Source organism: Crocodylus siamensis, chromosome 2 (assembly GCF_052110815.1).
Source record: "Crocodylus siamensis isolate JL-2025a chromosome 2, ASM5211081v1, whole genome shotgun sequence".
Lineage (NCBI taxonomy): Eukaryota > Metazoa > Chordata > Crocodylia > Crocodylidae > Crocodylus > Crocodylus siamensis.
The window spans coordinates 93903494-93919260 of record NC_143396.1 but is presented as its reverse complement, the minus strand read 5'-3'; the positions used below and the strand labels follow the sequence as shown (position 1 = coordinate 93919260).

General features: G+C 38.5%; 1 protein-coding gene across 7 annotated transcripts in view; it reads right to left on the bottom strand.

The window, feature by feature from the left end:
• Nucleotides 1-15767, bottom strand: part of DCLK2 (doublecortin like kinase 2) — a 160410-nt gene that overhangs the window by 29043 nt on the left and 115600 nt on the right. For all 7 annotated transcript variants that reach the window (XR_016440775.1, XR_016440773.1, XR_016440774.1 and 4 more), the window contains 3 exons: nucleotides 12343-12400; nucleotides 9390-9509; nucleotides 4675-4821 (listed from right to left, as the gene is read on the bottom strand). Coding sequence is in view for 4 of the 7 variants with exons in the window: in XM_090036370.1 (XP_089892496.1) it covers nucleotides 4675-4821; nucleotides 9390-9509; nucleotides 12343-12400 (325 nt within the window). In the remaining 3 variants the exon portion in view is untranslated. The remainder of the gene's footprint in view (nucleotides 1-4674; nucleotides 4822-9389; nucleotides 9510-12342; nucleotides 12401-15767) is intronic.

Below are 15767 nucleotides of genomic sequence, written 5' to 3'. Positions count from 1 at the left end.
ATACCTATTTACTCTGCCTCTAATACAATCTGTACAACAACTTAGGACACAATATTTATCCATCCTTGAACTACTATACCAACATTCAGGAAAATCTTGTGATGGTTAAAGCACTGCACTTTATTCCTGATCCAAACAGGAGCTAAAAACTCCTAAATAACCTTGGTCCATGTGTTCTATGCTCAGACAGGCATAGAACACATCTTGTAGTCTGTAAAAATGTTTAAGCAGTAGCTTATTCTTCAGCTCCATCACCTATTTAACTAATGCCCAGTCTTATTTTTTTCCATACAACTGAGCCTATTTCTGTCCTCTTTTTATTAGTGCAAGCCATCAGGGCTAGAAGCCCAATTGTGCAATTATGGGCCTTTACTCATACAACTAAATTTAATGAAGCCTGGAACTACAGTACTCATAGGTAGTTATGCAGGTATACATTTGCAAGGGTTGGTGCATCTGACAGAAAATACAACCATTTAATTGTTGCCAAAATTGGGTCATCTGTTTAAAGTAATGACCATGGCAGCTCCACTTTTTCTTCTCCTGGGGGAATATGATTATGAATGAAAGCAGCAATAATTAAGTAAATAAAAATGCAGCCAGCAACAGGGAAACAGTGTGAGTTAAGCAAAATACTTTATCTGCAAAAGTGTTACAAGCAACTCAGCAGAAGCATTTAAAATAAATTGTTAAATGATTTTTATAGAACGGACTGACTATGATTTCCAATTACTTAGAAGCTTTAAGAAAAATCATATTTTTCAATTTCTTCTTTTGAGTTTAAAAAGCAATGATCAGAATTGAACAAATAAGTTTGTTTCCAATTTTGGATAGCTAGATCACTGATTGTCCATACAAGTCTAGGATAATACTAATTATTTGATTGATTTTTGAAGAGACCGCCAGTGAAAAGAGCCCAAAAACATTATTTATCACCATCTCTAAAAATGTGATTGGCTGTTTAAAAAAGGTGACATTTCTAAATAACAAATTAAAAAAGCACTAAATGGCAAGTTTAGTTTTATTTAAGAATAATGCTCAAACAGAAGGTGTTCAAACAAAAAGAAAATCTAACATGTCCTCCCCAAGAAAGTAACCATCTACTCCAGATGTTTCCATCTGTCACATGTCCCCAACCTCCTTGTTCCGATCTTGTCACTGCACACCTAGAAAAGGGGAACTATCCAGCCCTTCTGGATTGCTTCTAAATGCCAGTGATATATATACTCTACAGAAGTTAAATTGACTGTCCTCAAACGGAGATAAGGCCAACTACCTCCATCCAGATACCACCTACACTGACGTCTGAAACTAATTAGAAACTTGAATAACAAGAGGTGCGTCTGCACACACAGTTAATGTGACTGAATATACTATGGCTCAAACTGAGCTGGAATAAACTAATCCTGACATAACCGCCTAGAGGTGCATTTAAATGCAGTAATTTACTGCACTGTCAAATACCACTTGTATCTGACAGGAGTGTCTGTAAATTAGTCTATTACACCCTAATTGCCATGTGCATGTAGACAGTGACGCTTTACTGAGCAGCAAATTAGTCTGCTGTGCTGTGTAAACAGTGTCATGTAGATGCGCCCAAGAAGTGCCAAAACTGTAACAGACAATTCTGATCCACCAAGTTCCACAATGATAAACAGAACTAACCCACTAATCTCCAAGTCATGACTAGAATACAGCTACTAATTTTCAGGAAATAACGCATTTTACTGATGAAAACATTTTTTGATTATTGGGATTTTCACATATTACTGATAAACTCCTCCTTTTTCTGTATTATTTAACATTATTTTGATTTTAATGGTGATTCTTCTTTCCCTCATGACTGGAAAGCTTGCTATTCTAATGTTTGGATTGTATTGGCTTATTGTCATTTGTATTTGGAGATAGGAGTCTTCTCTAAAACACCTTAATGTATGAACATCAGATTTGTTCTCTGAAATTAATAGTCCAATGACTGAAACTTCACAAAACATTGATGGGAGATATGAACACATGTCCATATGAACCACCTGGTGTAAGATGCAGGACCCCAAAGGAGTGTTCTAGGAGACACTAATGTCTCTCATCAGTTGTGCTGGCTAGTGGAATATCAGGTTAAGGTCAAGTATCTGCCCACTACTTGCTTTCTTGCTCCAGGGAGAAAAGTAGTAGTGCACTGCCTTATCACAACGTACCTAGAATCAATGTTAAGGAGGCTATTTTATTAGCCCTCATGTGACATGTAGGTACCTATGTTAGACCATGATTTAGCCCTTAGTGACTAGGGAGGAAAAACAGTAAGGTGTTGAGAAATTCTGAATATGTGGGAAAATTGAAATGTATTTGTAGTGGATAAAGCCCAGAATTTAAATGGGACCGTTTGTTATAACTTTACCCTGTGCTGAAGTCTTGACTAATTCAGCATGTTATCTAGTCACAAGTTACGCATGCTGAAAGGTAATTTCATGGCAGACCAATCTTCTACCATGTCGCTTTCAAATTTAGACATCCTAGCGAGTTCTCAACACTGGGTAACTCTATTGAAAAATCATGTTTAAATTCCTAGGAGTTTTCTTGAATGCATTTGATGTTTACATGCTGTTTTGATGGCTTGAATGTAGATTTACGTCTACCCTACCCCCTCAAAATGTGACAAAGTAACAAATCCAAAGAGTCACGATACGGTACACAAAGTGAATAAATCTTGGTTTTGTTTGCAAAGTACAATTTTTGTGTTAATCATGGTTTAGACAGGAGTAACTATATGGACTGACTCCAGCTTCTCCAGAGAAAAGTTGAATTTATCATTAGGTTTTTTCAAATAAGTAAACAGCCCTCCTAGGGCATTGCGCTCTTATAATTCATAGCACTAATGGAAACCTTTGTGCTCCCTGGTATAACTACACATCTGTCATGATTGACACAGTTTGTATTTATGAGGATATGGCCAATAAAGAGAATGCAAATCAGACAAGTGGGTAATTTCATGTTAAAAGAGCTGAATTACTTCTTATTACAAGAAGCAATTGACAGCAATTATTTACATTGACATGCAATACTAGTAGGATATCTTAGCATGCATGTGGCGTCAATCACAGTGAATACAACTTGCATCTGTTGACTAATCTTTTTAGACTTTCTAGGCCTAGGAAAAAAGGACACTTGTGCCTATTTATACCTGATTTGATTACTAATGATGGCTTAAAGGGTTAGATTCGTCTCAGCTCCATCCCCTCCAAATTCCTGATGCCACCATGTTATTTTTAAATGAACAAGACCAACTATGGTGCAACTGTGGATGGCCACTGAAGTTGTGCACCCCTTTTTATTTGTCGTGCATGAACATATTCTGCTGAACTTGATCAAAATAAGCATGCTGTGTTCAGACTGACTGCATTTTTTAAGACAGGGCCATAGTTTCTTGCATTCTTCCTTCCTTAAATCTCAAAACTACTGTTGGTAGTATTTACAGAAAAAAATCAGTTCACCTGCTAACTTGTCACTTCATTTTAAAGTGAAAAGTGTCTATATAAACATGCTTGCCACTTCATGCAAATTAATATTTTGTATAAAAATAAAAGCCATAGTGTGCACACACACAACTAATATATTGCCAAATAATAACAGAAAGCCTAGATCAGACCTCTTGATCCACTGCTCAACAACCCAATGCAATCACCCCAATCATGAAAATATATCTAGTAGGGCCTGAAGATGTGTTTTTCCTTCCAACTTGTTTATCTGGAGGTTTAACACACCTGCTAAAGGGTGCGCCTAATCTTGGAAATTCTCTCTTACTGCAGTTAACAGGACTAGTTGAGTAAGAACAGACTACTGAAATATGCAATGGGTACTCAGGTTCCAGGCCTTATCTTTGTGTTTGTTTGAATGTTGCTGCTGAAATAAGAGCCATCAGTCCATCTTTATCAGTGCAATCTCATTAAACAGTTAACAAAATTGACAATAATAACCAGAGGGTTTTTTTGTTTTAATGACAGTATTAAATGGTATCTCTGATATAAACAAAGGAAAGAGTGGTGTCCTAGTAACTTTATGCATACTTCACACAGCCATGGTGCAAAGCAGTGGAGAATCAGACACTTCTGCTCCGCTGACAATGTCCACCTGGAGCTCATAAAGCTATGTCTATGATATTTTCTGTCATCAGGCACACTGCAGTAGATATTTATGCCCCTGATGGTAACTGATGGAAATGAAATATAATTCCTTTAGAGGAAAATAAGTGTACTTACAAAGTTTATAGCTAGGATCGAAAAGTCATCAAAAAGGTTTACCAAAGATGGGAACAGAAGGAAAGGAATCTATTTCAAATAACCCTGAGATGTCTGAGAAGAGCCAAGCTCTCCTACTTTCAACAACAATTCATTAATCCATTTTTTTTTAATTCACTGTCTGTGAAGGAATGTTTGTACTTATTGTGGACGTCAATCAAAATGCAAATAAAATAATGGGTCTGGTGCCTGGTGCACTTTTGCACTTTGGCTGATTAAAATTTCATAGAAAAACATTTTTTTTTAATAAATAGCTATTCTAAATTCATATTTCTTCTACATATGTGATTGCTCATTTGCCTTGCTGCTCAAACTTTACATACAACTATGCACAGTTGAGAAGAAAGAGGTGATAGAAAGCAAGGCAAAATGAATAACCTACCAGGAGATTCTCTGGCTTGATGTCCCTGTGTACAATGTTGAGGCCGTGGAGGTATTTCAGTGCACTGGCCAGATTGTAGACCATTGCACTGCCATCTCGTTCTGTGTACTTTGTTGAAGAGGTGATGGCATCAAATAGATCTCCACCCTAAAGAAAGGGAAAATGTTTTAAGCAACAACAGGAAAAATCAGAGAGCTCACGATGCTGAAGAGAGGTTAGAAAAGGCAACTGTAAATTTTCTGCACCAGAGGTCTACTCAAGACCTGAGTTATATATCATATGGAATACCCTCTTATCAAAGAATCATAGAAAATCAGGATTGGAAGGGACACAGGACGTCATCTAGTCCAAACCCCTGCTCAATGCAGAACCATCCCCAGCCAAAGCTTTGTCCAGCTGGAGCTTAAAAACCTCCACAGATGGACATTCCACCATCTCTCTGGGTACCCTGTTCCAGTGTTTTACTACCCTTCTAGTGAGAAAATTCTTCCTAATAGCTAATCTAAACTTCCCTTGCTGCAACTTGAGACCGTTGCTCTTTGCTCTGTCATCTGCCACCACTGAGAACAGTCTAGCTCCATCTTCTTTTGAACCCTGGTTCAGGTAGTTGAAGGCTGCTATTAAATCCTCTCTGTTTCCTCTTCTCTAGACTAAATAAGCCCAGTTCCCTCAATCTTTCTTCATATAAAGCCCAGTTTCCCCCAGCCCCCTCACAATTTTTGTTACCTTCTGCTGGACTCTCTCCAATTTGTCCACATCCTTTCTGTAGTGCAGGCTCAAAACTGAACACAGTACTCCAAATGTAGCCTCACCAGTGCTGAAGAGAGGGAAATAATCACTTTCCTTGACCTGCTAGCAACACACCTACCAATGCAGCCCAATATGTCGTTAGCCTTCTTGGCAACAAGAGTGCACTGTTGGCTCAAACTCAGCTTACTGTCCACTGTAACCCCCAGGTCTTTTTCTGCAGAGCTGCTGCCCAGCCTGTCAGCCCCCAGCCTGCACTGGTGCATGGGATTGTTCCCTTCTAAGTGCAGGAGTTTGCACTTGTCCTTGTTGAACCTCATGACATTTATTTTGGCCCAATCCTCCAATCTGTCTAGGTCATTCTGAATTCTAGCCCTACCCTCCAGTGTATCTACTACTTCCCCCAGCTTGGTGTCATCTGCAAACTTGCTGACGGTGCGCTCTATATCCTCTTCCAGATCATTGATGAAGACAATGAACAAAACTGGCACCAGACTGACCCCGGGGCACTCTATTTGATACTACTTGCCAACTAGACATGAAGCCATTGATTAGTTGATTAGTACCCTCAGAGCCCGTTGCTCCAGTCAGTTTTCTATCCACCTTGCAGTCCATTCATCCAGCTCATACTTCCTTAGCTTGCTTGTGAGACTGTTGTGGGAAACTGAATTAAAAACCTTGCTAAAATCAAGGTATTAGTCTCTTCACATCTACAGAGCCAGTCACTTCATCATAGAAGGCAATTACATCGGTCAGGCATTATTTGCCCTTGGTGAATCCATGCTGACTGTTCCTAATTACCTTTTTCTCCTCCAAGGTTTAGAAATAGATTCCTTGAGGATCTGCTCCATGATTTTTCCAAGGACTGACTGGTCTGTAGTTCCCTGGATCTTCCATTTTCCCTTTCTTAAATATGGGCAATATGTTTGTGCTCTTCTAATCATCCAGGACCTCTCCTGATTGCCATGAGTTTTCAAAGACGATGGTCAATCGCTCTGCAAATCTCATCAGTCAACTCCCTCAGCACCCTCAGGTGCATCCCGTCTAGGCCCATGTATGTATATATCCAGCTTTTCTAAATAGTCCCTAAACTGTTCTTTCACCACTGTTGGCTGCTCATTTCCTCTCCAAACTGTGTTGCCTGGTGCAGTAGTCTGGGAGCTGACCTGGCATGTGAAGACTGAGGTGAAAAATGCATTGAGCACGTCAGCCTTTGCCACATCCTCCCCCACTCAGTAAGGGACCCACACTTTCGCTGATCCTCCTCTTGCTACCAACATACTTGTAGAAACCTTTCTTGTTACCCTTCACATCCCTTGCTAGCTGCAACTCCAATTGCGCTTTGGCCTTCCTGACTTCATCCCTGTATGCCTGAGCAATGCCTTTATACCCACCCCTACTTATTTGTCCACGTTTCCATTTCTTATAAGCCTTCTTTTTGTAATTTAGTTTACTGAAGAGTTCCCTGCTAAGCCAAGCTGATCATCTGCCATATTTGCTAGTCTTCCTGTGTATCAGGATGCACACTCAGTAAGTCTTCTTTAAAGTATAGCCAGCTCTCATGACTCCTCTCTCCCTCAGACTGGTGTCCAGGGGATACTGTCCATGAGTTCCCTGAGCAAGTTGAAGTCTGCTTTTCTGAAGTCCAGTGTCCTTACTCTGCTGCTGTCCACCCTTCCTTTCCTCAGGATCCTGAACTCAATCAGCTCATGGTCACTGCTGCCCAGGTTGCCATCTACTATTACATTCTCCACCAATTCTTCCCTGTCTGCAAGCAGCAGGTCATGAAGAGCACAGTCTGTAGTTGGCCTCTCCAGCACTTGTACCAGGAAGTGCAAGTGCTAGTCTCATCAATACAGATCACAGGAAGGAAGGATAATCTTGTGTCCCAGGTACGGGCCTGAACATCTGGATTCAATTCTCAGGTGTACTACAGCCCTCCTGTGAATGATCTTGGACATATCACTTGACCTTCCTGTACTGGATTTCCCCTTCAGTTAAATGAGAACAGTCCTTACTTTCCTCCAACCTTTGACAGCCTTCTCTATCATATTACACATTTTCCAGAGTACATATAAACTGTTATTTGCTATTCGCAAACACACTACCTAGCACAAAGAGAAGCCTGTCCTTATGAGGGGTCATCATTAATTACAGCAAATGACAAGTCAGATACAGTGCAAAGATTAATGAAACAATCAATAAATAAGGCTGACCCAGGAAAATAAAAGTGCAAGATGCTACGACATTCTTTTCCTATACAGTAAGTGACAGAGTCTATATTCTGCTTTATGAGCCTGTCTCTAGTTGAATGTAGTGTAGTTCATGCATTTGTCAGAGGGTTTTTTATTTTTCCTTTTTGAATTCACATAAGTGGTGTTTCCACTAGTTTAAATAGATGCCCCTGTCATGGTTTCCCTGGATACAACTGTAGGAGTGACTTGAGGCAGCAGTGGGTAGAATTCCAAGCATTGCAGCACAGACGAAAGATGCAGTAATTTAGGAAACATATATGGAGTCTGGAGTTCTGTTTTACATTTATAAAATAAGAAGTCCTAGGAATGAAAAACAACTGCCACATAAAAACAGTTTCAGGAAAGGAGAAGAAATGGAGCACTCAGAGTAGGACTGAGCCAAAAGATACGGATGTTCACTGAGTGCTTCCCTCTAGCAACTGTTATGAAAAAAGTTCTTGATTGCAGCTAAGTTTTCAGATAAGAGCTGATTTAAATTCATTTATATCTAACATGTTGATCAAAAAAAATGTGGCTGCTGTTTTTGACATATATACATCTGTACTCCAAGTATGAGGGTGTTTCAGAAAGTAACACAATTTTGAAATAAAATAATTTTGTGTGCAGTGAGTGGAAAACTACACAGCAGCAGGGGACACTGATGATGGCATTGTTGAATGCATTCATCATTTACAACTGTGTAGAACACTGATGTCATAGTCGTAAATGCTGGGTGAGTTCAACAATGCTGCCATCAGTGTTCTCTGCTACTATGTAGCTTTCCACCCACTGCACACAAAATGATTTTATTTCAAAACTGCTATTACTTTCTGAAACACCCTCATATATCACAGTTTTGAAACTAGTGGAATTTGCATGCATATGTGTGTCTGTGTTTGAAGAAGGGGTCTTCAACTGATATGATTTGATAATATCTGCTTTGACGAAAACTTCCAACTCAAATGATAGATACTAGTTATCTCATCACCAAACAAGCAAAATGGAAGTACTACTAATTACACAAGTCTTGGGATCATTTTAGAATATTTCTATATGTTGATGAAAAAAAAAACTTATACTGAAATAACACTACCTCAAGAATTTTAATCTGTTTTCTTCTGCATACTTTCAGCTCTTTCCTTTAACAACGATTTTACAAGTTACGCTGCCTGCTTTGCTGCTATGTATGCCAAAAAACTGTGGTTTAACAGGCTCATTCTGCCCACGAAAGAACTTCATGAGGGTATTAGTTTGTTAATTTTCAGAAGGAGGCAGTGTAACACTTAATTTCTAGTTTGCTGGCACTGAAAACTTTCCATGCGTATTCAAGTATAGTAGCACCATGTAGCTGTTGGTCAGCGGAAGGTAAAGGACAGTGGCCATTAATGCCAGCAACTGGAGAGGAGTAGTAAAGGAAGTAGTAGACCTGTTTCTTCTGGGAGCTGAAGAAAAAGGTCTCTAGATGTGCCTGGGAACATGTAAGTTATTTAGTATATGTGCCTGTTGGAATAGTATGATAGTTTAATTCTAATTGCACTGTTTCCATATGAAACGGTACAAATTCTATTAAAGTATGTGATTATTAACAACAGCACATGCATGATGAAAGACAAAAGTTCCCACTGAAATGCCCATCTGATTACATCTCCTGAGACCACAATGATCCAGGAATCATTCTACATTTCACACTAAGTAGACATAAATGCCAAAGAAGATTTACTGACATTACTTTACCTTGACTAACTCCATCACTAAATAGAGCTCTGTAGGAGTGTCCATCTCCTCTATCAGCATGATAATATTAGGGTGCTTCACTCGGCGCAGTATGGACACCTCATTCTCAATCAGGTGTTCCTGTCAAGTAAGACATTCAGAGAAATCAGGGGAAAAAAATTAAAAATCAGCAACAAAGACCCAACAACATTTTCATTTGGTGTGCTTTTTAGCCAGCTTTTTTGCTTCTCTGCTTTTTCTGAACAATCTATCAAATCTTATGCTACACTGTTCATATTCCAGTAAAACAACATATTTTAACTTGAAACTAAACCCACTCTCTCATTCACAGACTGTATTTCACAAAGAAAAGAGCTCCCAATTTACTGGGGTTTGTTATTGTTTGTGCTTTGTGTAATTGGTTCTGATTTTGAACCTGCCATTCACTTACTATTTAAATTAAATTATTTTGTCACTAGATATGACAGAGTTGGATTTTATTTCTTCATTGCCTTAACTTTTATGAAAGTACATAGGCCTTAAAATAGTTAGATCTATGTTAATTCATTTGTTTTTTAATTCAAGATACCTTCCTTTCCTTATACTGAAGATTAAAGAAAGGCACACACTTTCTTTCCTGTCCTAAGACAAACAAGTCTCTATCTAAAACAGAAAGCTATTTGTATTTTGGAAGATGATAAACCACCTCAAAAGGTGTCTGGACTAGCTTGTATATTAAGCACACTAAACTAGTAAAATGTGCCTTGTGAATTTGCAAATGGAAGCCTTGGAAGTAGACATACACACTCTATGATACACTCCATGTGAACAGTGGCTGAAAACCTTTCACCATTATCTCCAGGGTTAAGTACAGATGCCTTGCGATTTTGTCAAAAATCTCTTTACATAGCAGTAAAAATGATTAGTTTCATCTAAAGGTCTAAGGTCCTGACCCACATGCCAGTTATCTATCTCATCCTATCAGCGTGCAGCTGTAACATCTATTGGCTAACTGGGTCACAACTTTAAAATCCAATTTGGAAGACCTGTCATTCAAAAACATAAGCCTGCTCCAAGCAAATGGGCTTTGCAGAAAAGAAAAAATGTGTGAAGACATTTTATTAAAAACATGGGTGACCGTTACCTTTTAGAAGGAAGGAGCATTATTAAAATATGGTTAACTGGGCTTCATGAAAGAAAAAAAATAGTACATTTATTCTAGATTCCAGTATTAGATACAAATATTACTTATCTTTATCCTGATTTAAGCAATCCCAATTTGCTTTCTCTCTAGTCTTCCAATTTATGCTTTATGCATTACTGGCATCTATATAACACAGTAAACTTAAATTCCTAGGGAAGCCATCTCAGGCAAAAGTTAAAACAAAGCTTCTAACTGGCATGAGGTCTGCAAGTCCCAAAAGTTATAATTTACTTCACTAAAAAGAATGGCTTATCTAAGATGTAAAGCTTGCTTTCCTCCAGAGCCAAAACAAATTGAACATTTCAATCTCAGAGGCACATTTCTAGCATTGTTAGTCATTACATTTTTCTTACTATATCTTAATTCTTTGTATTTATTTGATGAGGTGGAGCAAAATTTAAATGTCAACCTCATGACAATTTACAATTAATAAATTAGTTTGGGCAGATAATGCACTTCTACTCAAAGTCCTCCACTTGAAAAAATAAAGCACCAAAGCAGACAGGGCATTACACTGATGCCCACATACCATTACAGCTGCTACCTTCCTGTTTAACGTACAAGTATAATTAGCTAAATAGTCCATAAAGTACTACGACAGAGTAATTTATAATTACATTGCACTGACACTAATCAGTTCAACAATTTAAGACAGAACAATGAAACAGAACCCTGGATTTACTAGTCTGATCCATTTTTGGCAGCATGTGTACTCTGCTCTTTTTAACCCACTAGAGAAGAGCACCTTAGGAAATGGCTAAACCACCTGAAAAAAAACATCTTGGGAGAGAACAGGCATGGAGGCAGAGGCTCTCAAAGTCCTACATGCTTATGAGAAAAAAAATGGGCAAGAAAAGTACACCCTTGTGAGAAAACAAAACAGGCAAGAAGTACACACACTTTTCTTCTGACTGGTGCTATGATGCTCCCAAGTCATAGGCCTTGATTACAGAATGTGCTTGTGCTGCACAGGATTAAAAGAGGAGCAGGACAGTGGAGTGGTCTGATGTAGTTCCCAAATGGTTAAGCCCGAGCTTAATCACTTTAAATTTATCACCACAACTTTAAGGGAGAAGAGGATGTCAATGGTCATCAAAACATTGCTTCCAAAAATTCATTTGCATATACATGAAAACAGATTGTAAGAGAGAGGCAAAATCAGAGGAAAAGCAGCATTTTTAAAGCAGAATAAAGAGATTTCATACTTATTTTTCCCAATGTTTTAAATTGTTTTGCTTGCCAAAATATGGGTAAACTCTCGCAGTCCTTAGCCCCCAAAAGATGAAGTAGGATGATGTAACCATAGGTTATAGGAATCAATCTCAATACATTTTTGGTTAAAATAATTACTACTGTTGATGTTGGTCATAATATAGTAGGCAATTCCAATGGCCCAAATCAGTGTTGGGGCCCCATTACACTAGATGAAGTACAAGCACAGAGATGCATTTCTTCCCCCAAAGATTTTACCATCAATACCTTGTGGTGTTCTCTCTTTCTATTCCATTTTGTCCCAATACTGCATTTTCCTTTGTTACTCAAATAAAAGAGATGACAAATTGTTTAGTTCTTTTTTTTGTTCTAGGATCTGACAGACTAACAGTGCTAACAATTTTGGGTTTTGCATTTTGGGTGGAGGATAACACTGCTAAACAGATATTTCTGAAAAGTCACAGTTCTACAAAACCCAAACACACCATTTTTTACTAATTAGCAGCTGTGAATGCTATTTTTGGTACTTTTTTATGCCTGCAAATGGGTTTACATTACCTTTCCACAGCATTTAGCCTTGTCTATGATCTTCAAAGCAAACTCCTTTCCTGTGGCTCTAACAAGAAAAATAAGAGAAAAGTTAGTTAAGTACCTGTTTCTGCTTAACTCTAAGAATATATGTCATCATAATATAATCTGTTCAATATTGGGAACAGCTGACAAAACTGATGGCAGAACTGATTTCATTTTGCTTCTCTTTTTTCTCACTGACAGTCATGCCTGCTGTTGCCCTGACTACCACTACCTACTTTGCTTTGTTCATTAATCCCAGGACCGGAGTGGTGACTCACTCTAATAAGACCAAATATAATGTTATGCCACTGTATTAAATGCCAGGTGCAAAATTTGCTCCAAACCATCCACCTCAAATCACATTGAATAAAGATAGGAAGATAGGACCAAAGCTTTGTTAGATGACTCATGTATAGGGTAATCAGCAAAAAGCTAAAAAACCTGGAACATGACAGCCTTTATGGAAAAGTCCCAAGGAATGTAGAAGTTCTATGGCAATTATTCTAAACTCTTAGAGGATTTAATAGGCACTTCTTCAGTTTTTTGGAACTACCATGTAAAATCCACTGCAACCAACATCTGTAAAGAAATTTGACAGATTGGAAACAAACAAACAAACCACTAGAGAGAGAGAGGTGGTCTGTTTTTAGTAAATGCTAAGGTAAGAGTTTTTACAAATGATTCTCCATGGCAAAAAAGTATTGGAAGAAATGAAAAGCAAGAAGAATGACCTGTCTTTGGCCTCTTCTAGGAGTGAAACATTACTCCTCATAGTTATGAATGGCATTCTGTAAATATATTAAATACTATGAGAAATCTAGTAAGTCCATTATTACAACTATTGCCTTTTGTATTGCAACAGTACCTACAGGCCCTTGTGAGGATCACAGCCCTGTTGCAATGTATCTTGTACGAATACACACATTTGCTGTAAAACCAGAATTCTCTACATAATCTTAGGTACGCATTTTACATTTCTAACCATACTTTTTTGCTTCAGATACATCTAATCAAGTGTAATGCCTTACAAATGGAGGCATTAATTCATGTATTAAAAGGTTCACAGTGAGCACTGCTGTAAGAGGATCTCTTCTTTGAAGGTGCAGCTGTGTCTGCTACGTTGTCATAGTTACAACCTGATCCAGCCTAGCACAGAAAAAGAAATTCTGTCTAGATGGCATTTGAGGAAGACTATCTCCTTAAGCAGATCCATGTAGCCCTGTATAGCAGATACTGTATAATTCAACAAAACTGTTTACTATGCTACTCAAGTAATCTACCTAAAAGCATGCAAAAACATAATCAAATAAATAACTGTAAAATCCATTTAACTGTTCAACATTTTCACATGCTATGTTGTACAAGAATGGGAGAGCCCCATGAACACCTGCAAAGCTACCTCATTAACAGACTTCATATCCTACTAAAACACTGTTTCCATATTAACCTTGACAATGGTTGTGGTGCTAGTGTGCTGATAACACTATCTAGCAGTCTGACCTGCACTATCAATGTTGCCTTGTATTCCCATGTCCATTTGCCTATATCCATCTGTCATCTCTTAAAATCACTTGGATTGTAAGCCCTTTGGGATGGGGCCATCTTTTTATTCTGCTTGTGCAGCACCTAGTACAATAAGGTTCTGGTTTATAACTAGGGCTCCTGCGTGGTATAATAACAGGAATTGAAAGGTATTAATTAACGACAATCAGATTATGAGTATTCATGACTACCATTTCCTTCCCCTTTAGTATTATCAGCTACTGTGGTATATTTCTGATCCAAAGATTTCAACACCTCCAGTCACTGAAGGCAGCAGAGATGAAGGTCGAGCTCTATACAGAGCATGTTTTCAGCTAACTTCTAGATACTGTTTCCCTTTGTAACTAGAGGATGAAGATATTTTTGAAAATGTTATCCTACATCCTCAGATCTCAAAACATTTTACAGGAGCTGCTGAATCCATAGACAACAAATTCAATATACCCAGTTTACAGGTTGCATTAAGTGCACAAGTTTGAGCTTTTGCACCATAAAAGATTGTCACATTTTATAACTTGATTCTCCTACAAGTAGTTTTCTGCAAAATGAAATGGCTGAGAACATAATCTCTTTATAGCTATTACAAGAACTTTGTATTGTTTATTTGCATGAAATCTCCCAAAAAGGAAAAGAGTGATTTCCACAGTGGACTACTGAAAGCTTTTGGAAACCAGAGCTCCAGTTGTTCTTCAGTTGCTTAGGAATTAAGATGTTAATGTTGAAAGACAGGATAAGCCTAAATCCCAGCATTCTGTAATATGTCACAAAAGGTGCTTTAAAGTAGTAACTATGTACAGTGGGATCAAATGTCTGGTTTGCTTTAGGAAGTAATACCTCTAACTCCATACTCCTTAACACACAAGCCTTGGACATTTGTAAAACAGGCTCTGAAGAGTAAAAACAAAAGACAAAAAAATCACAATCTTATGAAGAGGAAAGGACTTCTTCTTATGAACATTTCCAACATAAACATTTAAAATTAATATTGTCAGCTGAGGGGAATCTTGTAACAAAAAGGAGGGATCCACAATTGTCAGATTTCATTTGCTATTTGCCTTTGCCAGATTTTGTAAGGGAAGGCATTTCTATTTTTGTCTGGCTTGCTTATCTGCAAGTGCTATTTTACTTGGTATTATTTCCTTTGCCCAAGGGACATTTGCTTTTGTAGATAAAGTGAAGCAAATATAAACTTCCAGGATGTAGATGCCTAGACTTTTGAAAGTTATTTTGAAAAGCAAAGAGAAATTTAGGTGAGCTAGCTTAGAAGAGTGTATCTTTAAGTGGCAATGGCCTGCATTGAGATGAAAGGGTCTTATACAGTTTGGTGCACTGGCTCCCAGCACTTGCTTAGGCAATGGGGTGGAATTAGCTAGATAAGATTCCTGAGAAACTCCAGGATTGGTCACGGAGAGATAGGGATTCTTACTTATAACAAGACACTTGAGTCCATGAAGAGAGGCAGAGAGGCTGAGCAGCAGTAGCCAGCCTGTTCTGATATCCGTCCTCATGAATCAGCAGAGGTATCTTTGAAAGATCTACCATGAGCAATTAAGACTATGATGAGACTTTATAACTTGTAATTAGATTCCTTAGCTCCAGGAATTTTTGGAGCTCCTCGCTTGCAAAGGGGAAGCCCCGTGCTGGACTCTATGGGGAAGCAGGAGGTGAGACTCCCTCCTGCAGAGGGAGAGGAGGATCCACGCAGTGAACCAAAGACTGCAGAGCTGGTGTCATCGGGAAGGCTTTGGTTCCATGACCACAGCCTGCTCTTTGGTGAGAGAGGCAGCGAGCTGCTGGGAAGAGATGGCCTCCAGCTCTCCCCCCGGGAGCGATCCTCAATGCACAAGCTAAATCTATTCCAACACGGA